This window comes from Lepisosteus platostomus, chromosome 1 (assembly GCF_059453375.1).
Source record: "Lepisosteus platostomus isolate fLepPlt1 chromosome 1, fLepPlt1.hap1, whole genome shotgun sequence".
Taxonomy (NCBI): domain Eukaryota; kingdom Metazoa; phylum Chordata; class Actinopteri; order Semionotiformes; family Lepisosteidae; genus Lepisosteus; species Lepisosteus platostomus.
This window is the reverse complement of record NC_142611.1, coordinates 62,313,213-62,339,017: the sequence shown is the minus strand read 5'-3', so window position 1 is coordinate 62,339,017 and position 25,805 is coordinate 62,313,213. Positions and strand designations below refer to the sequence as shown.

Sequence of the window (25,805 nt, the reverse complement as noted above, 5' to 3'; positions counted from 1 at the left end):
ACGCTTTTGTTTTCACGCACGGCACAACCGCAGGCGCGTGCCGGGCGCTCGCGGCGGTAAAGCACGACTATAAACGGCAGCGGGGCTGCCGACCTCGCGCGAGCCGCGAGTGGGGACCCCCCCTCCTCCTCCCAGGCCCAGAGATCTCCCGGCGCCAGACGGGAGCGTCCGGGTCCCAGGCCGAGCAGCTGGTGTCTGTGGTCAGGCAGTGTCCTGAGCTGGAGCGCGGCTGAGGCGAGAGGCTGCCCACAAGGCTAAGGCATCACTATACCCCACACTTACCGCGCACAGCCTGTAATAAAGACTGCGACCCGGCTGCTTGTGAAGCACCTCCGGCCGGGCCCTGGATAAATTATTTACCAGCGGTAACCGCGGTCTAAGCAACTGCGGGCAGCGAAATTATACAGTGTAAACTGTGCGTATACTGCGCTGCTGAATATATGTTCTTGTGGCTTCACGTGAAGTGCCCGGGACTTGTTTGATGAAAAAGAAGCTTTTTATTATTCCAGTCCAACCCCATATTCCTATTGAAATCACTCTCACTTAACTAAAGTCGAGACCTCATTCTTCTAAACATGCAGACGCACAGCGAGGCGAGCTTGTCTGTTCATTTGGAGCACATCTAGATGGTTACCTGATCCTTAATTAATAACCTCGGCTTTGGAAATACCCCGTCACGTCGTAACATTCCCTAAAACCTACCTATCTACGCACCAACCCCCACAGCTTTTCCTTTTATGTCGTCTAAAAAGTAACCATCGTCTTTCCAAAACAAAAGGACTGAGTGCGGCTCCTCCCCTTTAAGGCGCACCGCCCTTTAACCGTGCGGCTGGCTGGCGGTGTGTGCGAGCGCCGTGCTTGTTGTGTTTGAGGTCTGGCTACATTGTCAATATCACACGTTTTTGTGTATCGATGCGAAGCTATGGGAATACTGTAAATATGGCGAAGAAGCGGACTGCCCTGGCTCTGTTGTCTGTGGCTGGGTTACTGGCGACCTGCGACGGTAAGATGTCGGTTTGCGGCGGCGGCGGCGGCGGCGGTGGTGGTGGTGGGGGGGGGAGTTGTGTGTCTTCATATGTCCAGGCTTATTTATTCCCCCGAACCTGGCTGGGGCTCGGATTTTAAATTGCATTTCCTAGCACAGCTCAATATGGCGCAGGGACTGGGTAGCCGAGCAGACGGCAGCGTCGCGCCTGTTCAGAGTCAGTGGATGTTTCTAAGATCCACACGCGTTTAATGGCAAGCGAGCCGTGAACTCGTCCTGGGGATAATTTAATATTTTGTACCCGTCAGTCCATTTATTTTTTCGGTGGTCGGTGGGTATTAAACCGAAGCCCCACGCCAGAGCTCAGAAATCGGGGTTCGGTGTGTTGGGATGGCGGTGGACCCGTATGTACCTTGCCGACCCCAAATGGCGTTTAATTTTCGTTTGGAAATTGAATTTCCCGAAGCGGGTTTATGCTCGGAGGTGGTGTGTGTGTGTGTGTGTGGGGGGGGGTGCGTCCATATTAACAATGACGTGTAGTATTTTTAAATGTCCCGGCGACGTAAGCGTGGCATCGAAACCAGGGGAGCTCTGTCCCCCAGACCCTGGGAGTGGTTTGAATTTAAACACCGGTGAAGAGTTGACCCCCCCCTCCCGTCCCCGGTATGGCTGTTAGATCTTGGAAAAGGTGTGTGTAGTGTTCAAAAACAGCCCAGGTTCTTCTACGTGCCCGTGCCTGAGATGTATCAGCTCGACTGAGTTGGCTGGTGTGTGCCCCTGTTGCGGTCACGGCTGGACTGGTCTGTATTCGGGCCGGGTGTGTTGCTCCAGAACAGTGGCGGGTCTGATTCTGTCCGCTCCTCGGGTCAAGGCCGAACCCGGCACGCGGAGCGCAAAGCCTTGTGGTTCACTGCCCAACCCCCCCCTTCTCCCTTCCCAGTCTCCAGGGTCGCGCACCTCACCTGCTCTCCTCAGCCTCGCGCTGCTCGGAGCTCAATCCGGGACACGCTACGCGCTGCGGCGGCGCGCTCGCCCGGCTCCGAGCCCGGCTGCTGTTGAACAGCGGAAATGTCCAGCCAGCTCGTCCTGAACCACGGTTTCCCCGAGTCTCCCTACACTCTGGTTATGGCTACGAAGTCGGGCGGGCTAGTGTTGCTGTCGTGATACTTTGTTTTGATGTCTGGAAGAGTTACAGTAATGGGAGCCGTTCATAAAATCGCGTGTGCAGGTCCACACGGGTGTCTTTCCGTGCCCTAGTCACACCGTGGTCAGTCAGTGCTAGCAGGCGGTGTGGGATGCCGAGACTGGATCGTGTGAGTGCGTCCACACATCTGAATGTGTTCGGTACGTGTCGTGTTCTGTCGTCCGTCTTCGTAAAATAGCAGCAGGAGACCGAGAGAGCAGAGTCTCTGTGCTCCTGCTTCCCAGAAGAATGCTGTCTGGCCGCTCGGGAGAGCGGGGGCGGCTGGCTGCGTTGTGGGATCCGGTGTCGCGGCGCAACTGAGAAGGGGGGGGTCAGGGTTCATGAAAGGACTAGCAATGAGGGGGCTCCCTTTATCCACCCTCCAGACAGATCTCCCTTTGTCCTGCGTGTGGCGTTCCCAGGTTTCCACAGGCACGAGGACCAGCCTCTTTAGCGGGAACAGGAGAGGAACAGCCAGCAGGCAGGGAAACCAGCAGGAAGCTCAGCATTGCAAGGGTAATGCAGAAGGCCTGGCTATAGCTGGCAGTGTGATCTGGATTGATCCATTTCAGAACCCCCTGTGTCTGCAGCCGGGGCTGTGGGACCTGCAGGAAAGTGTCTGCGGTCGGGGGCTGTGGGACCTGCAGGGAAGTGTCCACTGTCAGGGGGCTGTGGGACCTGCAGGAAAGTGTCCGCGGTCGGGGGGCTGTGGGACCTGCAGGAAAGTGTCCACTGTCGGGGCTGTGGGACCTGCAGGAAAGCGTCCGCGGTCAGGGAGCTGTGGGACCTGCAGGAAAGTGTCCACTGTCGGGGGGCTGTGGGACCTGCAGGAAAGTGTCTGCAGTCGGGGGCCGTACTGGAGGCTGTGGGACCTGCAGGAAAGTGTCCGCGGTCGGGGAGCTGTGGGACCTGCAGGAAAGTGTCCACTCTCGGGGGGCCGTGGGACCTGCAGGAAAGTGTCCACTCTCGGGGGGCCGTGGGACCTGCAGGAAAGTGTCCACTCTCGGGGGGCCGTGGGACCTGCAGGAAAGTGTCCACTCTCGGGGGGCCGTGGGACCTGCAGGAAAGTGTCCACTCTCGGGGGGCCGTGGGACCTGCAGGAAAGTGTCCACTCTCGGGGGGCCGTGGGACCTGCAGGAAAGTGTCCACTGTCGGGGGGCCGTGGGACCTGCAGGAAAGTGTCCACTGTCGGGGGGCCGTGGGACCTGCAGGAAAGTGTCCACTCTCGGGGGGCCGTGGGACCTGCAGGAAAGTGTCCACTGTCGGGGGGCCGTGGTGGTGAAGATGTCACGGTTCTGAAGGTTGTTCAAGACTGAAATATACAAAGAGAACGCATACTCTGTGAGGGCGGGGGATATTTTAAATGTTTTTAACTTTGGCATAAGTGACTCATTAACCACATAGTAGCAGCTTCTTAGTTACCAAGGATTACCACTGGATTATCAACGTTTAAAAAAACTGTAGGAAATGACATTTCTGCCTCAGAACGTCAGCTGATTTTTATCTTGGAATTGGTGAGCAGAGACCTTCTCATCAAGACAGTGGAAAGGTGAGAGTCAGTAAGGCCTCTGAAATATCTCTGAGCAGAGATCAGTCATAGGGGATTAGAACGATTGCACAACACATTCCCCTCCACTCCTGCCAAAAAAAGGAATTACGCAGCTGTCGTCCCCATATCATTTGTGCTCCTATATTGTGGTGTTGGCGTCAGTCTCCTGCATCTGTGTCAGGCCCTGCACTAGGCAGAAAAACTAACCAGACAAGATGGAGGTGCTTCTGTTTGGGCATGCTCTGTTTTAGGCCTGGAGTTGTGGCACAGAGCAACAGCTCTTTTCCTTGCAGGTGCTGTTGTGAGTGTGACTTCCCCGATGATTGAAACGCCCCTCAGGCCTGCTGGGGGTTGGGGGGGGCAGGGGGTCACTGTCCATTAGGGGTTTGCAGTGTGCAGCCGTCTGGTCTGGAGGCGAGAGCCATTCGCTCTTGGTTAGATACAGGCTGGGGTTGGGGTGAGTGTGGCTACTGGACAGTCGAGAGGGGGAGACGCGGGGGCTCGCTGGCGACCGTCTTCATCAGGTTCTCCAATGTGATGCACAATGTGATGCTGGGCTGAGAGGAGCTCGTGACTCCTCCGTTTCACAGGCTGGGTGTTGTCACTGGTGTACAGGGAAAGGGGCCCACGCTCCCATTGCACAGCGGTGCAGTCCACCCCAGTCTGACCAGTGGCCGCAGGCCCCAGCAGGGCTGGATCCACTGCTCCACGCTTGTTACCTAGTGCTGAATGGCTGCCGGCTGCCTGAAGGAAGGGTGATCGGTAATCTCCGTCTGGCCCCGCTCGGATGGGCTGCAGAGCGGCGGTGTGGTGCTGTGGGGAAGGGGCAGGCACACGCTGCTTGGAGCAGGGGTCAGCAGGAGGGTCGAACAGAGGTCAAAGTTCAGGGCGGCTCATCTGTTGGGGATTTGATGCGAAGGAAGGTTGTCCTAGCCTGAGTCTCGAAGCCTTTTCCTCTCTGTCTGGCAGAACTCCAAGGTCATTGGGAATTGTGCTCCACTCTGTTTTGCAGACTGTTTGACTGTAACCCTTAACAGAAGTGCTGTGCCTGAGGTCTTAATTGTTTAATTGCGTCAATTAGTGGCTTAACGGGTCCAAAACACAACTTTTTCAACGCCTTAAGTCATTGGGGAGCTTGAAGAAAAGGAAGTGAGTCCTTCTGTACAGTGCCTTTAAAAGAGCTTGCAAATAAAGCTTTACTGTTATGCATTATATCATAATATGCATTATTATTTATCATACTATGTGTCCCTCCATTTTCTACCTGCTCCATCCAATTCAGGATTGCAGGGGATCTTGAGCCCATCCCAGAAATAAGGCAGGGTACACCCTGGACAGGACAGGGCCCATGTGCAGACACACTCACACCAGGGTCACTTTTCCCAGAAGCCATTTAACCTTCTAGCATGTCTTTGGCCTGTGGGAGGAAACCGGAGCCCCAAAAATTGATCCCAGGGGCCCAGCACTGCGAGGCAGCAGTGCTAACCTCTGTGCCACCATGCTGCCCATTATTAATATTAATATTAATAAAAACAAGCCCTTCAGCCCATCTGTGCTAGATGTTTTTTCTAAAGGGACTGTACAGGAAACTCTGCAGGGCTTTGCAGGTGCATTCTGGGATCGCTCGGCCCCTCGTTCCCAGTGCTGAACCCACGTGCCCCAGTGATGCACAACCCCACCCCCACCCCCCCAAATCGGCCTCTTCCAGATTTTAATCCGCTTCTGATCTCGGATGCTGACCCTCTGGTTCCAAAGCCGTCCTCAGATCCTGGGAAGCCGTGAGGGTCAGGGTGCGGGGCTCTCTCTCCTCGACTGCTCCTTCGGCTCGGAGGGGGGTGCCACGGGCTCTGTGGTGTCCCTCTCTCCCAGATCTCTGTTCTTCTGTGCAAGCGGCCCTCCTCCGGCTCGCGGCTGCGGCTCTTCCCACGAGAGACAGATAAGAAACCCCAGATTGAAGGAACGCTCCGTCTGCGTTCTCCCGGCTCGGGAAAATCCCCCTTTCCCACTGCTGGGAGTGCAATCCGCTTACGGCGTGAACCGGCGCGGCGAGATTGTTCCGGTCTGCCAGAACAAAGTCCTTTCCCTCGCCTTCTGAAAAGAATTCTGAGGAGGATTAATGAGGCTCACTCTGAGCTGTTATCGCTGAACTGAGCTCTTATTTTCCTTTAATCGGTTTGTAGTAAAGCGTGGGTGGCTCACAGCGCTGGGGCCCTGGTTTCAAGTCCAGACCTGGGGTGCTGTCTGTGTGGAGCCTACATGCTCTTCCTGGGTTAGAATGGGTTTCCTCCCACAGTCCAAAACATGCTGGTAAGTCAATTGGCTTCTGTGCAAATCGGCCCTGGTGTGAGTGTGTCGTTGTGTCTGTGTGTGCCCTGTGATGGACTGGCGTCCCCTCCGTTGCTTGCTGGGGTAAGCTCCGGTTCCCCTGCAACCCTGTATTCGAAGTGGTTGGAAAGTGAATGGACGGTTTGTAGTGAAAAGGATGCAAGAGAAGTCTGTTGGCATGCTCCCTCTCCCCACCCCCCCTCCTCAAGATAAGGTGGTGCTGACCTGGGCATACCTTGGGCCAGACACAGAAGGACAGTTCCATTCTGTTGTGGAATGGGGGGGGGTAGGACACTGTGCGAAGACTCTACTACTGCACCAACATTGAAGGTTAATTTTAAGGTTTTCATAACGGAGTGTTTATCCCTTCTCTTGCTTAATCAGTCGCTGGACCTTGTTCCTTTTTTTTACAGCCCTCTCTTTGGAGCACACTGGAAGTTTGTACAGTAACTCACCCTCCTTTCCTAAGGTGAAATGGTGTTAAACAGGGCAAGCTGAGGACAGGTTTAAGAGCACAAGGATCATTCCACACCAACATGGGGGGTGGTGGGCTTTTTTTCTGGAGAGGAGTTGTGTGCCTAGGGCCCCAGTAATGTAGAAGGGTGATCACAGGTTTTCCTGACAAGTGACAGGCATGTTAAAACATGGATGCGCTGTTATTCTCCCTGCTTCGGCATTCAAACCTGTCAATCTTTTGTGCCTGTTATCATGGGTGGGAAACGGGGATCTAGGCAGCACTGGGGTTTTTGGTGTTTTCTCCTCAATGTCTGTTCTGTAGCAGGGGCGGCTCTGCTAGAGCTTGGAGCTGGTGGGGCTACGGGTTCAGATCCCAGGTTGTGTGGCACAGTTGTCATGGCCTTGAGCAGAGTTCCTCACTCGGGCTGTTCCAGGGAATGGTCTGCTGTAGATATGGCCCCTCCAGCTGAAGAGAGCACTCTGCAGGAAGGAAAGAGACCAGTCTGAGATCTCTGTCCCTTATTTTAACCTGCTCTTGTAGTGGCTCTTGCCTTGGATGCTGATGTCTTTTGTCACGCCTGCAGCGGTGCTGTGACATCGCTTCAGGGTGTCTTCCCCTCAGATGTTTCTGGGCTTTCAGGCTGTTGATCAGAGCTGCTGATGTGAACAGGGCTCTTGATAATTCACAACAGAGGGATCAGGTTCGTCTGTTCTCCTGAGAGCCTCGGCCAGTAGGGCTCACAGAGGATGAGCTCGGTGATCACGGGTTCGACCCTAGGTTACATCACTCTTGCCGACTGGGCCCATCGTCCATGAGGTGGCACCCCAGGACCAGGGATGAGACTGGTCAGCCAGGACTGTTTTGGCTCTTGGAGACAGAGTGTCCTCTGCTCCTGGACGCCTGCAGACACGCAGTATTCTTGATGAGGGTGTGCCTCTCCTCCAATCAGCATGCTGATCCTCCAGTAGGGGGCGGTGCTGCTTGTGCCATGTGACGCAGAGGTGGGCGGGGCAGAGGGGTCTGTCTGCACTTCCTCGTCATGCCCATGTGAGGTCACAGGGGCCTTGACTGAGGTGTTACATGTGAAAACATGCAGTTCCAGCACGGATGGGTATCAATAATTGTTGGCAGTTGTAAACCTGAAAAAACCAGCTTATTCCTGAGGTTCGCCACCCCCGTACCGTAGCTGTGAGCCAGAAGACCCAGCACCTCTCTGGGAGCGCGGCACGCTACGGGCTTTGGCACCCCAAGACCTGCAGCCACACAGCTACACAGGGGCCTCCCAGGCTGCAACAGCGATTAAAGAAAAAGCCCTTTCCACTCTGAAGTGGTTTAAGACCGGGTGCATTCCAGGCCCGAGTCTTCTCGATTTCCTTTCTAATTTGAAAGGTATTTTCCCTGCCACGGCACGCTGCAGGCGCAGTGCTGTGTGGAAAAATGTAACCCTCTCCTTCCTCAGATCTGCATTTGTCAGATGGTTGAGGATTCTGGGTGGGGGCTGGGGGGGAGCAGAAACCTGAGGTCTCCCATTGCAGAGCAGTCTGGTCCGCTCCAGGTGTTCCAGGAGTCCCGTCTGGGTGGTCGGATGCCGTGAAGCGAAGAGGGCGCTGGCCTGGGCGCAGGCGTGTGCTGGGAGCCTCTCCCTCCTCCCCGGTCCCTGTACAGACCTGTCTCTCCTGCGCAGAACAATGGCCCCACTGTGCTTTTTCTGGCTCAGAGTTTTAATGCACTGTCTTCTCTCTCTCCATTCTTCTTCTGCTCGGGGTAATTACACGCATTAATAGCAGACATTATGAAAGCAGGAAAGCTCCGCCACTTGGCTCTCGTTCCAGCCCGGAGCCCGTTAGTGCTGCTTCACTCCCTCCAGACCTGGCTGGGGTGGAAGTCTGCTCTGTCTGTGCGGTGGTGCTGGGTGCCGAGCCTGGGCCGTAGGGGGAGGGGGAGCTGCACCCCAGGGGTGGCCCAAGCCTGTAGTCTCTGTCGCTTGCAGTCCTTGTGCCAGTAGGCACGCGCTGGCCTGCGCTCAGGAGCGTTTCCCACTTCTGCGTTTGCTCTGCTCCTTTGTTTTTCCTGGGATTGACAGTTTCCAGTCCCCTCGCCGTGTCGCAAGCGAGTCCTTCTGCCTCCCCTGGGCCTTACCAAGGTTGGCAGGAGATCTGCCTTAGATTGGGGTACCCAGTGCAGCTCCTCAATCCTCCAGCTCGTCGGAGGAAACCAGAGTGTTCAAAGGAAGCCCAGGTGAATGCAAACTCGGCACAGAAGGTTTTCAAGTGCATAAGCACGTTTAGCACCCGGGAATTTCAAGGCAACAGCTCAGCAACCCCCCCCCAGTTCCTCTGCTGTGCTTCTGAGCAGTCTCGATGTGTTTCTTTGCTCTTTTTCTGTGTATGATGGACAAAACCCTAAAGCTGTAGAAGACTACAGCAGGCAGGATCTAGCTGTAGCAGAGCTGACCCAGGCGTTTTATGAAGCAGGATGGGCTCTGCTCCAGATTCTCCAGTGGCGTAGGATGGCTGTTCCCGACATGCTTTCGAACCCATAATAACGGGGTTCACTGTAGCAGGCTAGTCGTCCAGTTGCACCCCCAGACTGTGGGAGGAAACCGGGGCACCTGGAGGAAACCCAGGGAGAACATGCAAACTCCACGCAGATCCCACTGCCGTCTAGATTCCTAGGAATCGAACCCAGGGCCGCAGCGCTGCAATGCTTTTGCAATGCTGACCACCATGCTGTCCTTTTCCAACACTAGCAGAGGGTTATCCTGGGTTCGGTCTTGAGGGCTTGTGTGCATTTTCACAGCAGGCCTGTGCAAGGGCTGCGTTCCAGCATGCCTCCGGATATGAGTCACGTGGGAGAGTGTGGGAAGGCAGGAATAAACGGGTCATAAAAAAAAAGATAATTGGCGGCTAATTGATCCAGGCAGTTCCAGGAATGCCCGGGGGTTTAGGAAAGGCCCGTGTTTTAACAGGCAGCCTTCAAGACGGGATCGGAGTGTTCACAGAACAGAGCTCGACTGTGAGCCTCAGACAGTGGTGTCTTTAACAGTCTCGGACAGCTCTCTCCTCCGGGCCAGGCGCACTTTGCTTGGCCTAGGCACCCTGCGCCCTCCTGCGGGGATCACTTGAGCTGCTGTCAGGCGGTTCCGCCCACAATGTGTGCAATTACATCGCTTGACTGGCTGAGCTCCACTGTGGGGATCAAGTCTGGATCTAGGATCGTGCAGCAGTCCTTTGCCTCCCAGCCGGTAGCCAATCACAACTCGCTTTCAGCTCTGTTCTGCCTCTGTCTGCACCTCAGCCGCTCAGAGCGCTCTTCACGGCCACTAGCCAATCGCAATTTACTTAAAGCTAGCCAATCACAGTGCACTGCTCGGCCACTAGCCAATCACAGCTCATTTCCAGCTCTGCACGGCTGTCTCCTAGCTACTAGCCAATTATAGTGCACGGCTCAGCTGTTCGCCAATCCCAGTGCACGGCTTGACCACTATCCCACCACAGCGCACCGCTCAGCTGCTGTCCAATCCCAGATCGCCTTCACGTCGCCTTCATGCTTTATTCCTGTTTTACTCCATATTCGTATATTTGGTGTTTCTGGAATCCTGGATTTGGATGTGTAAGAAAATTGGAAAAAACTACAAAACACGCACAGGCGTGGCTGCCATCCGGCACTTTTAAGGATGATTATGGTGATCTTATCACATCAATAGAGCATTCGTGTTCACCAGCCTCGTGTTCACCATTTCAGAAGTGACTCTGAATCACCAGGGGCTGTAGCAGGAGTGGGAACTTTTTGGTCGACCGATTTTGCAATTACAAATTGGGAAGGTTTGGAAAAAATAAAAGGTGCGTCTCCACGTCATTGAGCCTTCCGGTCAGTTCAGACTGGTTCAAAATGTCAGCAAGAGCTCTGTAGCTCAGCGGCTCTTGTGTGAAGGAGGAGTGGATCTGGTTTATGTATTTCAGCGTAGTGGAGTAGCCGTGTCTGGCGTTTGCGCTCGAGATGGAAAGCTGTTCACAGGGAGCCCTGCTGTGTGGCGGGAGGTCAGTGTCTCTGGGCCGACGGACACAAACACTGAAACCGAGAGCAGCTGAGCAAGAGCCGAGTGTTTCACGGTCATCGGCTCCTGGACTGCGCGCTTGCAGAGAGTGGAGTAGGTCTGGTGTGTGATTGGTGCAAGAACGTGAGCAGGCCAGTGACGTGTGTGCGTGTGTGGGAGGAGGGGTGCAGTGACGCAGGATGGTCTTGTTTATGGGAGTGTGCCTGTTAATTGTAAAAGCTGAGAAACAGTGGCCTAGTCTAGACTCCCTCCAGAGCCTTAATGAAGGCCTTACCCATGTGTGCATAGACCTCTACTCCTGGGCGATAACCTGATGACAGTGGAAGAAGCCCTTGTGATCTCTAATCGACAAGATCCTCTCGTACCTCCCTCCTGGGATTCTCGGACTCTGTACGCCGGAGGGCCCCAGGGGCCCGGAGCTCCCTCTGTACGCCGGAGGGCCCCAGGGGCCCCGGATCTCCCTCTGTACGCTGATTGCTATTGATCGATATTGAAAGATCGCTCCACACATGGAGGAATTCAGTGAGATGTGAAGTGCGATTGATGTAGACTGGATGCGTTGGAGAGTTTACCAAATAAACTGATGAATACCGAGACTGGTAGAAATCAATAGACAGTCAGACCCTACAGCTGTTGATAGCAGGCAGACAGAACTCCCAGTCCCTGTGCTGCAGCTGCTTGGTGTTGGGGTGCCAGGCACCACAGTGGCACCCCGGGATCCACAGCACTATCTCCGGGTCCCGCCTGGCGCCGGTTTGCAGATGATTAGGGTGTAGGTCGAGAGCCCTCCCACGTGTCTGAGCAAGTGAACAAGTCCTGTTCTTCTCAGAGGTGGCAGTCCAGCCGCTCCTGGTGGTTTAACGTGTCCACTCCAGCCCGCCCCCGTCCTGGATTAGCACACCCCCCTGCCCCGGTCTGGCCGGCACGTGTCTGCGTCCGCATGGGGCACGGGCCAGGGGGAGGGGGCGCGGCGGGCTGGGTGGGGCGCTGGCGGAATCCATGCTCCTAATCCCTAGAGGCAGACAGGCTCCACAGGGGAAGGGAAACGGGGGATGATAGGGCTGTACACGACTTGAGAGCGCAGAGTTTTACTTGGTGGTGGTGGTGGGGCGTCAGACGTACTCACATATTTGGGGATAAGGGTCCTAGTTTTCCTGGATTTGGAGGGGCTCCAACAAAGCTCCGGAGCCGGTGTTTTTTTCTTTCTCCTCCCCTGTGCTCACTCCAGGAAGTCTTTCAAGCCTCCCTGTCTCCTCTCCGTGCGCGCACACACACACACACACACACACACACACACACACACACACACACACACACACACACACACACACCATCGTCCTTCCAGCAGCCTTGGTGAGGGAGAGCGACGGAGGTCACGGACAGCTGTTCTCTCCCTGCGGATCCTTGACGGAGGAGGAATTTCAGCCTCCGCAAAAACCAGTCCTGCCAGGCGAGCGTGAGCCTGCTGGGTTGGATAAAAACGAGAAAAGCAATCCTGGGCTGCAGACGAGATTCCCCGACAGTCTGACAGACACAGGGGAGCAATAAAACTGGCCAGCAGAGTGTTGGGGTCTAGAGCTATAGGTGTAGAATTTAAACCAGTGGATGTTGCTAAAGCCGTATGACGCGCCAGTAAGGCCTGATTTTAGAAAAAATAAATATACGTCAATATGTAAGAACATATACTCGGGAATCAAGCCAGAAAACAGCAAATACACTATTGAATGTCTTGCTCGTCCAAGATCTTCAAGACTAAAAACTTAACTCTTTAGTCTTGTACAGAGGAGACTGCTCCAAGCATCCAGAACCCTCAAAGTCACTGACGGAGTCAATCCAGCAGACTTCTTCCGAATCGGCCGAGGACACAAGTGAGACCCCTGGGGGAAAAGGCGCTCAAGACGTAGAACAGGAGATGCTTCTTTACACAAAGGGAGGTGGGGGTCGGGAACGAGCTGCCCAGCCCCGTTGTTGAAGCCAAAAACCCGGGTGGGATGAGATCCTCAGATCAATGAGCTCCTAGAAATGCGAGCTGGAAATGATTCCAGCTTTGTGCCCCTTCCCGTGTCCTGGTGTGCCTGTCTGTCAGGGGAGGTTTTCAAGTGAGAAGCTCCGTCAGGGTGGTTGACATGACAGGGATGGCCGCGTGCTGGGTCGTCGCCGGGGCTCCTGTTCCACTAGGGGTGCAAAAGGGATGAAGGGAATGAGGGGTGTGTGTCATAAAAGCAGCAGAAGAATCCGTCCCCAAGCGGGGGTGCCCCCGAATCTGGGGTCTCAGGGTGGCGACAGGGGAGCTCCCTCCCAGGCGGCCGCCCCAGGACCCGAGTGCCTGTCCTCTCGACTCGAGAGGGGCTCGGCGTGCGTGTCCCCCACACGTGAGGCGGGGCTCCAGAGGGGATTCTGCGTTCAGACGCCGCTCCACTAATCCTCGCTAAGTGCTTCTGCGTGGAGCTGCCAGGGCAGACGGCAAGCAGCGCAGACTCCTGGGAGAATTCGAGTCCGAGCTAATGGCTCGATTACACCGGCGGTGCTATAAATACCCCCGGGCCTCGGTGTGCGGCAGACTCGCCGCGTCCGGCCCACGCGCGCGGATCCAGACCCGGGAGACGGCCAGCAAATCCCACCCCCTTCTTTCCCGGGTGCCTGGGGTTCACGGTGTCCTCGCCGCCGCCGTGCCCCGCAGAGTGACTGCTGTTGCTACTGTTGGATTGTCTTCCGCAGTACACGTCTGCGAAGGGCGGTGTGTGGCGATCGGGCACAAAGGCCACTACGGCAACTGATTGATAAAGAAGCAATAGGGGTTTATTCCAGGCTGAGAAGAGAAGAAAGGAAACGCAACGTTTCGGCTGTGGAGCCTTCCTCGGGGGTGAGAAAGACGGGGAAGTCAGCAGAGATTATAGAGCATAGGAGAACGAAAGCCTGGAGAGAGGAGGAGGAGGCAGGAGCAGGGGGGAGGCAGAGTGGGCCCTCGGGTGCTGTGAAGTCGAAACCTGCAGACAGCCGAAGAAGGCTCCACAGCCGAAACATCGTTTCCTTTCTTCTCTTGGAATCAACCTATCGCTTCTTCCTTTGCAGCCTACGCCTGCTGACGCAGCTCCCCGCCTGAACGACCGATCGGCCGGCGGATATTTGTGCCAAGATCAGCGCGTTGTGGGGTTGAGCGGTGCGCCCCAGCCCTCGCTCGGCTCGAGAGCGTGCTCGTTAGACCTGTGTGCGTAGAACAGGTGCAGCCGATGCTGAGGTGCGGGAGTGTTGTGGCTCTGTCTTCCTAGGGCCCTTTGAGAGGACTTTAAGGTCTTTTTAAAAGAAGCTGTTCAAGTTTGGGGAAACTGAGAAATGTTCCTGACGGGTGAAGAAATACATGTACATGAGAGTGTGTTGGATTGGAAAGGCTCACTTGGGTCTTTGCTACTGTTTTGCATTAATACTAGAATACAGAGATCTACTGACTTTGGTTAGTTCAGTGTGAAATATACAGAGCGAATTCACTTTAAAGAGATCTGTACGGCAGGGCTGGACCTTTAATGACCAAGTAGTCAGAACCTCAGGTTAGCATCTCAGCCGAAGGACAGCGCCTCCTACAGCGCAGTGTCCCCTCGTGCTGCACTGGGGCTGCGGTTCTCATCTTCTGGTCCAAGAGCACCACTGGCAGCAGTTATCTGGTTTTCCTCCGAGGTCTCCCATCCCAGTAGTGACCGTCTGAGATCTGAGTGGACTGAGCTGTGGGCGGGAAACTCCTCCATATCCATTAAGGCCGAATGTCCAGTTAGGACCATTCTTGATGTGGTCAGTAACCTCCGGGTGCCCTGTCTATTGGCACTGCTCCCCCGTGCAGGGTAGGCATGTGGTTCACAAGGGAGATGGAGAAGCAGGAGCAAGCGTTACTGTCTGGCTGAAGGTGGTCACTATTGTCACTGTGGTGTCTACTGTGTCACTGTGTCATCTGTTGTGTCTGTGTAGTGTTTATTCTGTCGCCGTAGTTCCTGATGCGTCACTCCAGTGTATATCGTGCTCCTGTAGTGACTGTTGTGTCAGTGTAGCACTTATTGAGTTTTTCCCACTGTGGGAGTGACGTGTACAACCCTCCGGCAGCAGACCTGAACCCCCAGGCTGGTGGCAGCTGTCTGGGATGAGGCAGTCAGTCAGGTTCTACAGCCTGTCCTGTCAGGGAGCGCTTATCGTGTGAGAAGTGCTGATGAGGTTGGAATACATGTTGTGCAGCACTGCTCCATCGAACTCGAGGGGCCCTCAGTCTCCCTCTCTGCTCGCCAGGCTGTACTGCAGCTGATCAGCTGTTCAAGTGTGAGAGCGCCCTCTGCTGTTGTCTGGAGAGAACAGCAGTAGTGTGACGTTTACATGTGGCTTGTGTCTTTGGTCACGGACCTATAAGAAGAATTGCTTGCAGTTATATGGGTTTTTCATCCCAGAGAATCCCAAAGGGCTTCACATATAGGCTGGGACCCAGCTGCGTCTCAAGCAAGGGCAGGTGAGAGACACTGCTGCTCCAGGGGGTGAAGGGGGAGCTGTAGGGGGTACAGCCTGTACAGGAGCAGAGTGGGACACCCGTACTCTAACGGACAGTGCTGTGGTACCAGATCATACAGCTGGTACCACAGTCTCATGGGGTGGACATGACCTCCTGCAGCACACGTCCCCAGTCACCGTGCTGGGGCGCTGGTTAGGACATTCTGGGGTGGGGCTCCCAGGGTGGCACAGGACTGAGTGTCCAGGGGTGGCCCAGTCCTGATTGAAGGTGAGTCTAGGAAAGGCTCTCAAGAATAGGAAAACTGTTGCACTACTTTGCATGTCTGTATTAAGCTAATACATTCATCAGCCAACTTCTTGGAAACCTCTGCCAGGTCCCACAGGGATCTGAAGTTTCTGCAGCCCAGTCCCATCCCATTCCTGCAGCAGGACAGGCTTCAGCTGGGGGTGTGAGGAGGGTGATGGTGTGTGGAGACGGATCTGGACAGGTCCACTGGTTCCACTGGTTTCCAGCAGGAGTGAGATCAGGGGTTGAAAGTCTGTCTCCTGCTCCTCCAGCCGATCCCCACACACACACTGCCCCCTGCTGAGCAGGGCTGCTCTATGAAACGCAGGAGGTCCTAATATTTTGGCCAGTGGGCATTCACGATCTCTGTGAACTGCGCGCGGGTTGGTGCTCATCTCCTGTTCTCTCCTTTCCCCTCTCAGGGTTGAAGTGCAACTGTACGGAGTGCGAGAAGACCGATTTCCAGTGCGAGACGGATGGCGCCTGCATCGCCTCCATCTCCAACATCAAAGGGCAGGAGCACCTCGTCCGCACCTGCATCCGCGCGGAAAAGCTGGTGCCGGCGGGACAGCCCTTCTACTGCCTGAGCGCCGAGGGGCTCCTCAACACGCACTGCTGCTACACCGACTTCTGCAACAGCGTCAACCTGCCGGTGCCCGCCGGTGAGTCCCGTCCAGCGTTCACAGCCTCTCCCAGCCAGGGGACTGACCTCCCTCACGTCAGATGAGATGTCACTGAGCCGTTCAGACGCCATAGATGACAAAGCCTCAGGAGTTTTGTTCCAGCTCCTTTTCCGTATTTGAGGTTTTAGCCAGTTATCAATCGGCGATTTGTTTCGATGAGTGAATTTTAAGGTTGCTGGTTGTTTTTTTTAAAAAAGCCTTTAAATTTCAGTGTCTTCTTTACCAGCTTCACCTTCTACGCTGGTTTTTAAGATGGTCACACAGTCGCTGGCCTTGTCTGAGGTTTCAAAGGAACAAGTAAAGGTTTTTTCCAGGCTGAAAAGAGAAGAAAGGAAACAACGTTTCGTCTTACTGCTTTTGGTTTCGGTCGTCTACAGTGTGAACGTTGGACGCGGACCCAGCCAGCCACTTGCTGGGTGTGTTTAGCACCCAGGAGGTGCTGGAAGAGCCAGAGACGGGCAGTGTCGTCCTGGTGCGTGACTGTGCAGCGCGGTGCGTCGTCTCGAACCCCCCCGCCCGGGCTGCCTGAGGCTGTTAAACTGAGAACTGCGCTGTCCCAAGGGAAGAAGTGGTGCATGTTCTCGAGGCGCGTCAAACCTGAAACAAGCAAACCAGCACCGAGCAGGGCCTGCGCAGTACAGCTCTGGGAGCGCTGGCATGTGAACGGGAGTCCGTGGCACATCGCCCCTGTCTGTGCGCGCCTCCAGTTAGGTTTGTCATTAGAGAACACGAGAGCAGATGTAAATGAGAGGAGGGCTTTTGACCCTTGTAGCTTGCTTTGGCGATCCGGAGTCGGTTGATCCCAGGATCTCATCCAGGCATTTCCTGAAAGACACCAGGGTATTTGCTTCAACAACATGCTTGGATGGCTTGTTCCCCGCTCCTGCCGCCCTTTGTGTAAAGAAGTGCCTCCCATGTTTTCAGGTTGCCCAGATCTCTCTGAAGCAGAGTTACCTGAAGAAAACCTATACAATTAAGACAATGAGCTGATTAAAGTCATTAAGAGTGGAGCTGGGATGAAACTGGCCCTTTGAGGTCCAGGATGGGAACAGATTAAAGTAAGAGTTAACAGATTAAGATTTGAGCTTAATGAGTGCTGGAATCCACAGAGCCAGCTCCCTTCACCCTCCAGACAGAGTCTCACCGACAGGGTTGCCTCTCACACCAGCAGCTTCCAGAATTCAAAAGCAGACACAGCTGCTCATGGACACTTTTTTTGTGACTCAAACTATCTGGTTCGCAAGAGGTTATTCATTCCAGCATCATATCTCAGGATCCCAGTCGTGTGTCTATCCTGTTCCCTGCCTGGGTGTTTATCACGAGCTCATGGCTGTGGGTGTGCTGAGCTGCTGTGAGTTCAAGGTGAGGTGTACTCTTTCAGAAAGCGTCTCCATGCCCACGTCCGTTCTGAACGAGAGTCGGGAGTATATGTCTGAATGCCACCAGAGCATGACAGCCCTCTCTCTCTCTCTGTCTCTCCCCCCCGCAGGTCAGGAGAGCCCGGGCTTCCCGGGGGCGGGCTGGGGCCCGGTGGAGCTGGCCGCGGTGATCGCCGGCCCGGTGTTCCTGCTGTGCCTGGTCCTGATCGTGGGCGTCTTCCTGTTCCAGCACCACCAGCGCGTCTACAGCCACCGGCAGCGGCTGGACGTGGAGGACCCCTCCTGCGACCACCTCTACCTGGCCAAGGACAAGACCCTGCAGGACCTGATCTTCGACCTCTCCACCTCGGGCTCCGGCTCCGGTAGGCAGGCGGCCGGACGCTGGCGGGCGCACGGGCCGAGCAGGAGCGACTCCGCTCCGCCCTCTGACCCCGACCCCTCTCGCCTGTCCCCCCCCCAGGGCTGCCCCTCTTCGTGCAGCGCACGGTGGCGCGCACGATCGTGCTGCAGGAGATCATCGGGAAGGGCCGCTTCGGCGAGGTGTGGCGCGGGAAGTGGCGCGGCGGGGACGTGGCGGTGAAGATCTTCTCGTCCCGCGAGGAGCGCTCCTGGTTCCGCGAGGCCGAGATCTACCAGACCATCATGCTGCGGCACGAGAATATCCTGGGCTTCATCGCCGCCGACAACAAGGGTACGACGGCTGCCGCAGCAGCAGTGTATGAGTAGGGTACTGGAGTAATTACCTGAGGAATTCAGCATCGATTGGATCGAAGGCGGCGCGGTTGTGCAGTGGTTAGTATTGCCACCTCGCAGCACTGGAGCCTGAGGTGCTGTCTGTGTGGAGTTTGCGTGTTATCCTCATGTTTGTGTTTCCTCCCACAGTCCACAGACATGCTGGCAGGTTAACTGGCTTCTGAGAAAACTAGCCCTGGTGTGAGTGTGCGTCCAGTGATGGACTGATGTCCTGTCCAGGGTGTATCCCAGGACCCTAAATTGAGGACAAAATGGTTACAAAAGAAATGGATGAAACTTTTTTTGGAGGTATTGCGTGACTTTACACAGTACCTCCACGCCCTACATAGATCACTCTCTCCGTCTCTGTGCATCGCAGACAATGGCACCTGGACCCAGCTCTGGCTGGTGTCGGATTACCACGAGCACGGCTCCCTCTTCGACTACCTGAACCGCTACTCTGTCACCATCGAGGGCATGATCAAGCTGGCGCTGTCCGCCGCCAGCGGCCTGGCGCACCTGCACATGGAGATCCTGGGAACGCAGGGTGAGTCGGCGACCTGCCCCGGCACCCCAGGGGGAACACCGGTTCGCGCCCGAGAATGTGAGCGGAGGCGCGCGTGTGAGCAATTACACGAGAGCACACGTTTCCACCTGGTAGTCACAAACCCAGAGTCACATACGGGTCTCTTCCAGTACTATGTCTACACTGCCCTGCTAACGCCTCGGGGGCACCCCTCACAGGCGGCCAGTCCACCTCCAGCAGGGAGTACAGTAGCAGCTCAGTGGGGCTCTGGCTGTTTGGCCATCCAGACCGCTGCAGGCAGCTGTGTCCTCCCGCAGGCACGCCTGCCAAGAGATATTCGAAGACGCATCCTGCGCGTTTGTTTTTAACAGCCGTGCCTCTCGTGAGGTCGCCAACACCAGCCTGCAGTGCCCTGGAACAGCACACGTAGGGTCTAGGCCTGGTGTGCTACTACCTGTTCCCACCTCTCTGGACAGAGCAGCCTCTCTCCTCGGGGGTGAGGAAGCCGCCTCCTCCTCCTCCTCGGTAATCTGCTCCCGGGCATCAGCGGTGCCGCTGAGGACGGGTCACCCCCGCCCCTCGGTGTGCCCTCGACTCTGGCGCGGTGCTGGAGCTGGTCTGCCCGCTGGCCTTGCTGTCATGGCGTGAGTGTGGACGTCCGTGATCGGGACTCACAGTGTTAGAATCCACACCAGCCATGACGATGGCTATATGCCTTGTTAGCTGCCCTTGACAAGCAGTGAATGCCTCATGTTCAGTACTACAGACTGTGGGGAAGGTGTCTCTGGGGTAGCAGGGGGGTGTGCCAAGCTGCTTACGACACTGTGCCCCCCTCCCGCAGGCAAGCCTGGCATCGCCCACCGCGACCTCAAGTCCAAGAACATCCTGGTGAAGAAGAACGGCACCTGCGCCATCGCCGACCTGGGGCTGGCCGTGCGGCACGAGTCTGTGACCGACACCATCGACATCGCGCCCAACCAGCGCGTGGGCACCAAGCGGTAAGAGACGCAGTCCCTCTCAAACAAGCCCGGGTTCTGCAGTGCGGCTGTGGTTAAAAAAGGAAAGCAAAGGTCAAAGGGTGACATGTTTTCCGTTTTCTGAAATGAGCTGAAGTCTGGCTTGTAGAACAGTGCTGAAACCAGAATAACGGCGGGTATAGTGAACCTGTTGCCATTGACTACAGTGGCTGAGTCTGTTGCTCTTGACAACGGTGGCAGAGGCTGTTGCCATTGACAACAGTAGTGGATACAGTTACCTGTTAAAAACCAGGACCGGACCTTCTCTTGCCGAGAGGGATGTCCTCGGAATGGGCCTCTTCCACACTGGAGATGAAATAGTCTCTCTGTGCCAGGTGACGGGAATTCTGTGACGGGAAGAACTCTTTGACCACGCTCCGCTTGATGACCTGTGCCACCCTGCTTGTCTTCCACAGGTACATGGCCCCCGAGGTCCTGGACGAGACCATCAACATGAAGCACTTCGACTCCTTCAAGTGCGCGGACATCTACGCCCTGGGGCTGGTGTACTGGGAGATCGCACGCCGCTGCAATGCTGGCGGTAAGCGATGGGGCTGAAGCTTGCTGGGATAGGGTGTCGCTGTGGCCAGGGACCCCAGCCGCCGTCTGCCAGCTGACCCCTGACCTGTGATGTCACTGCTCTTCCCAGGCATCCATGAGGAGTACCAGCTGCCCTACTATGACCTGGTGCCCTCTGACCCCTCCATCGAGGAGATGCGGAAGGTGGTCTGTGACCAGAAGCTGAGGCCCAATGTGCCCAACTGGTGGCAGAGCTACGAGGTACGAGTGCTGAGTTTACACACTCTCACGCCTCACTGCGTTTTTACCTCTTCCTGGAACACAGCTGTCCCCCGATCTCTCTGGTTTCTGCCTCTCTCCCCTCCCTGTGCCTCCCCTCTCTCTGCCTCATTCTCTCTCCTCTCTACCTCCTTCTCTCTCTCCTCTCTCTGTATCTCCCTGTCTCTGCCTCATTCCCTCTCCTCTCTCTCTCTCTCTGTCTCCCTGTCTGTGTGCCTCTCTCCCCTCACGCTCTCCTCTCAATTCAATTCTGGGTGCTTTATTGGCATGACCGATGAGTACAATCAGTGTTGCCAAAGCCAAATACAGTGAACATAGAACATCTACAGACATTTACAATAATGACATCTCATAAAATATTTACATATAGACATATGGAGTATTATTGAGAGACAAACTCACTGTTCCTCAGGCTGTGACAGAAGATCACTTACTGGGTTGCCAGTTCAACTGAGTTCCCTCCTCTGTCTCCCAGTAGGATTGGGACCAGTTCTGATTCTGGCAGGTGTGGGAATTCTGGGTTTAGCTGTGTAAATTTGGGAAGAATGTTTCTCTAATCCCAGAGTATCTGTCACAGTGCAGTAGGAAGTGCACCTCTGTCTCTATTTCTCCCCACTGGCAGTGGGAACACAGCCTGTCCTCTCTGGGCTGCCAGGTCTGCCTGTGTTGCCCAGTTTCTATGGCCAGGCTGTGGTCACTGAGCCTGTACTTCGTCAGGGTCCGTTTCTTTTTGCTGCTTCTTATCCTGGTTAAATATTCGGCTAGCATGTATCGTCTGTTTAGGGTTCTGTAGCATTCCAGTTTGTTGTGTTTGTGTGTGTGTGTCCCAGTGTGTGAGATATTGCTGTTTGATCTGTGCTGTGATGTGGTTGAGCCTGAGTTGTGGTGCTCTAGCAGTGCTGTCCTGAGGCTGTCTGGTGTCGGTGTGCCTCTCCTCCCTCTCTGTCTCTCCCGTCTGTGTGCCTCTCCCCCCTCTCTGTCTCTCCCGTCTGTGTGCCTCTCCTCCCTCTCTGTCTCTCCCGTCTGTGTGCCTCTCCTCCCTCTCTGTCTCTCCCGTCTGTGTGCCTCTCCCCCCTCTCTGTCTCTCCTGCTCAGTGTGGGCAGTTTCAGGTTTGCCCCTCTGATGCCCTGCCCCTGTGTGTGTCTGCAGGCCCTGCGGGTGATGGGCAGGATCATGAGGGAGTGCTGGTACGCCAATGGGGCCGCCAGGCTGACGGCGCTGCGCATCAAGAAGACTCTGTCGCAGCTCAGCGTGCAGGAGGACATCAAGATCTGAGCCGGTGAGCGAGGGAGGGGCACCGCGCCACGAACGCCAATCCTGCCACTTCAAAACCACAGACTGGAGTCGTCAAGGCCTACCTCACCCTTTCAGCCAAAACTACTGAGCGAGCCGACCGCCCTCCCTGTCCCACAGTCCTCTGCACTGCCCCCTTTTCCTCCCGTCGATTGGGCAGGGACGTTGTACAGCTCTCTTCTTCGAAATTCCCTTGATTCCTGCCTGTCCCCTCCGAGTCGCCTGGTCCCTCCTGGGCTCCGGGTGAGCTGGGAGAAGGACGGAGCCAGAACCGATCTGCTGTCAAGCGAGGCGGGAGAGCACTCAGAAGATGTGAATTTATATTAATTTATTTTTAATGATTTGTTTTGTTTTTGACTGATTTCCTTGTTTAGGAATTATTTTTGTATTTTGTTTTTCTGGGTCCTGCGAGGCTGGGCGGTACTGCCAAGCCCCTCTCCCCACACACCGTAGAAATGTGGCCATCTGGCTGCAAGAAAATTCTGATGGTTCTGTTCGGTCGGTTGTGAGCAGGCGGCACAGGGGAGACCCGCCCTCCACGTATGACAGTGAAACGAGAGTGGTGACGCACGCGAGACAGTGCCAAGCACAAAATACACAAACTCCCTGCTACCGCCAGGTAAAGTCCTGGGCCTTGGCGCATTTTGCAGGGCCTGACACAGATGCTCATGCAGAAGGCCGGCATGTACACTACAGGTAGTGAATGGGCGCGCTGGGTATTATAATGGCACGCGGTTTGTGCAGAGACGTAGCTAAGGCTTGTGTAGCATTGAGGGGGGGGGTCTCTGTTGTGCGCCCCTGTCTGGGAGGTGTTCTGGGGGATTCAGAGCCCCTGCTGCCACCCCTGGCCCATACCTCTGACGTGCAGTCCCTCTAGCCTCAACCTTGAAAAACCTGACACAACTCGACAGGGTATTGTGTAGTTCCTAAGTCTCGAACCCTCATTACACTACCATGCACCTAATGAAGTTGTGTCCTGGGTTTCATCTGACTTTAAGGTGCATCTTTAACAAGTGTTTGGTTTCTCTTGGGTGGTGGTGGGGTGATCGCTGGGCACCCACACCCATCTGATCACTTGAGCCAAACCACAGAGTGGCGCCCCCCCAGAGGCCAGACCTGAGAGATGCACCAAAATGTGCAGCATCACTAAAGTAAAGGGCCAGAAGTTCTGCAGATCTGTGCATCAGTGCTGGAGGTTAATCCCCACGGCGCCTGCAGATTGCTGCTGCAGTGTAGCAGTTTTGCTTTCTTGGGAACACGGTGGTCAAGACGAGAGGTTTGCATGTTGACGAGCTGTTTGAACTGAGGGTCCGGAAGGGCTCTGAAACGGTGGGGGATCCCGGACAAGCATGATCATTTCATTGTTTCAGTTTTGTTTCTAGGGGACAGTAAGACCTTTAAAGGTCGTGAGTCTACACGCGGGTCAACTTTGAGAGTCAGATTTCCAGGGCTTGTTCCTTTCGGATTGAGCAGGACCTGTATGATCCGTTTTCTTAGTGTCCTAGACCTCCAGTTATATTTCTGCAGCTTGATTATAGACCTGTCTGCCACTATGAATTGGAGACTGATGATTGATGAATCTGATTGCTGCCCCTGCTCATTCTGTCAGGAGCCAGATTGTTTCGGCCGACTGAATGGTACGGGGCCTTTTAAGTCTGGCCTTGAGTTTTGGGGTTTTCCTTTTCAAACTTCTAAAAATGTGAAATTAAATAAAAACCCAGTGCTATTGAGATGGAAAAGAGACACTTTAGTTGGAACTCGTGTAGAGGGGGGAAATCATCCTGAGTTAAAGCGTGTCATTTCTCCAGCCTTTGTATCCCTCAGTGAGGAACTGGTCTGTGCAGTTTTGACAGACACTTTGGTTTTCAGTCGGTGTTCCTAGGGAACTCCATGCTTCTGCTGGATTTTGTACCAGCTGACCTGCTTATTACTTAATTGACACTTAATTTAACTTTATTCACTTTTCTCTCAAGTCGCACATTGAACATTGCAATTTTTTTGACACTGAGAAAGGTCATTAAACTGGTGATCCAGCAGACTGTCGACATGGATACAGGTTGAAAGACTAACTCTTGTGGGGAAGCTTGGTTTTCAGTTCTCAACAAGAAGGAACACTTTTATGGTGCAAAGCTGCATATGTTCCGCTTCAGGCTGTTTGCCTCCCAGTGTTGAGTTCGAACTGGATGCTGAGGGGTCAGGAGAATTGCAGTTGGGTTGTGTTCTGAGAACTGTGTCATCTGATGATCTCCCTCGTAAGTCTCTGACAGCACTCCTGCAGCCCACCTGTCCCTGACCTGCCCACCTCGCTGTGATATGTTAATACACTACTGACGAGCCCACCCAGTTATTGCAAACCCCACCCACTTGCCTTTAGCTGCCCAGTTATCTGACTCCGCCCACTTTTCCCTGACTGCCCTGCGGTGTGAGTGACACCTCTGGTCACAATCTCTATACCTCCTCTATATGCAAACTGTACATAAGTTGTAAAGTATTATGTTTTTTGGGGGAAGGAGGTTGATGTGGATAATTCTTATGATGATGATGTGATTGTTTTGTTTTTAATTTTATTTTTTGAAACCCTAGTTTTTCTTTTTAGAAAAACAAAGCAAATCTGCTGTAATTTTTGTACATTTTATTTTTTTTAATGATTTTATGGGGTAAACTTGAAGGTACTGTTAATCTCAGAAATTTAAAACGTCTCTCTCTGATTTGTAATTTTTTTTCCTTCTTTGTAAGATTTAATACCTGCTGTTGTTTTTTGTAACTAGACACCATACAGCTCCAGGTAGTAAAGTGAAAGGAGCCTTGTATATATCCATTTTAATCACAGCCATTGTAGCAAGCCTATCATTCCCGAAAGATAAAAATGTTCCTTTCTCGGATCTCCAGAAACCTTCCCAGCTCAAGTCCTAGGGCTCAGGCAGCGGTCTGGGATTTTGATCCTACTCCTACGCCAGAATGGAAACACCTTCCACACACAGAAGTTCTGTGTGTTTGGGAGCAAATGACCTCCAGCACAACCTTCACTTCACTGGGATCCTTCAAGACACATTCAGAATTCGGTTGTAAAGGAACTGAAAGAGGAACTAGAACTGTAGATGGGGGTGGTTTGCAGAGGGCTGTAGAGATGCAAGGAGAGGAGCTGTCAGCACTGGCACCTGCATCTCATCAGCCTTTGCCAAGTCCTCAATTTGAGCCAGTGGTACACATAATGGGTATTGAACCTGCAACCTCCTAGTGCTGTGCCCCAAGTTGCTGGCCCAGCAGAAGAAGCCAGGTTAGCCCCAGCCTCTTTGTGACCCGTTGCCTGTCAGGCTCTTAAATCTGCAGCACTCCCAGCCACACCCAGAGCAGCTTTCATCTCGAGAGGAAGACAAAGGAGGCCTCTTCCCAGTGCAGATTTTAGTATCAGGGGATAAGTGCTGGTGGGGCTCCATCCAAACCCCGGGCCTGCTCGGTTTCTCTCTGGGACTGGAGCTGGGAAATGGGTTCCGATCCTTGGAATTCCGTTGATGTCACACGCTTTGGTGTTGGATGGCTTTATGGATAGACTTGGCCCTCTCTCGGCTCGCACGGAGTGGTGCAGTGCTGAAGGAACTGAAAAGAATGTAGCAGTTCCGGTCTTTACCCAGGGTTTCTGTACTCGACGCCACAGCAAAGTGCGGGATGTAGAAATGCATTGAACTGAACATGTATTTATATATCTGTGTGTGAATACTTTGGTTTTTTTAAAGAAAACGAATCGTGCAAACCACTGCAGAAGCTTGATCTGAGCTGTGTTGATATTTATTACTGTTTGTTTATCTCAGAACCTGTCGCTGTGGGCACACAGGCCCCTGGAAGTGGTTGGAGTTCTTTTCAGGTTTTCATCTGAGCTTGGCTCTTAACCTAAGTCGGCTAATTTCTGGCTGAACTGACCTGTTGAGTTTCTCCCAGCTCTTCAGGTGAAGTGATCTCAATGCCCTTCCGCACTGACCCCCCAGGACTGGGACTGGACACCCCACAGACACACTGACCCCCCAGGACCAGGACTGGACACCCTGCAGACACACT

At 54.5% G+C, this 25,805-nt stretch overlaps 1 protein-coding gene across 1 annotated transcript; it reads left to right on the top strand.

Moving 5' to 3' along the window:
• Positions 1 to 806: 806 nt before the first annotated feature.
• acvr1ba (activin A receptor type 1Ba) lies at positions 807 to 25,506 on the top strand. The gene is made up of 9 exons (XM_088633409.1): positions 807 to 1,003; positions 15,747 to 15,986; positions 17,497 to 17,748; positions 17,847 to 18,077; positions 18,498 to 18,665; positions 19,486 to 19,642; positions 20,077 to 20,201; positions 20,310 to 20,440; positions 21,609 to 25,506. Exons 1-9 carry the CDS (start codon positions 913 to 915, stop codon positions 21,732 to 21,734), a joined length of 1,521 nt encoding a protein of 506 aa, XP_088489535.1. The 5' UTR covers positions 807 to 912; the 3' UTR covers positions 21,735 to 25,506.
• Positions 25,507 to 25,805: the final 299 nt, after the last annotated feature.

What these genes read in the sequence shown, in the direction of transcription:
- acvr1ba (XM_088633409.1), top strand. Translation starts at nt 913, where the DNA reads ATGCGAAGCTATGGGAATACTGTAAATATGGCGAAGAAGCGGACTGCC. An exon ending in GTTACTGGCGACCTGCGACG is followed by an intron (nt 1,004 to 15,746) that starts GTAAGATGTCGG and finishes TTCCCCTCTCAG; the next exon opens with GGTTGAAGTGCAACTGTACG. An exon ending in GGAGATCCTGGGAACGCAGG is followed by an intron (nt 18,666 to 19,485) that starts GTGAGTCGGCGA and finishes CCCCTCCCGCAG; the next exon opens with GCAAGCCTGGCATCGCCCAC.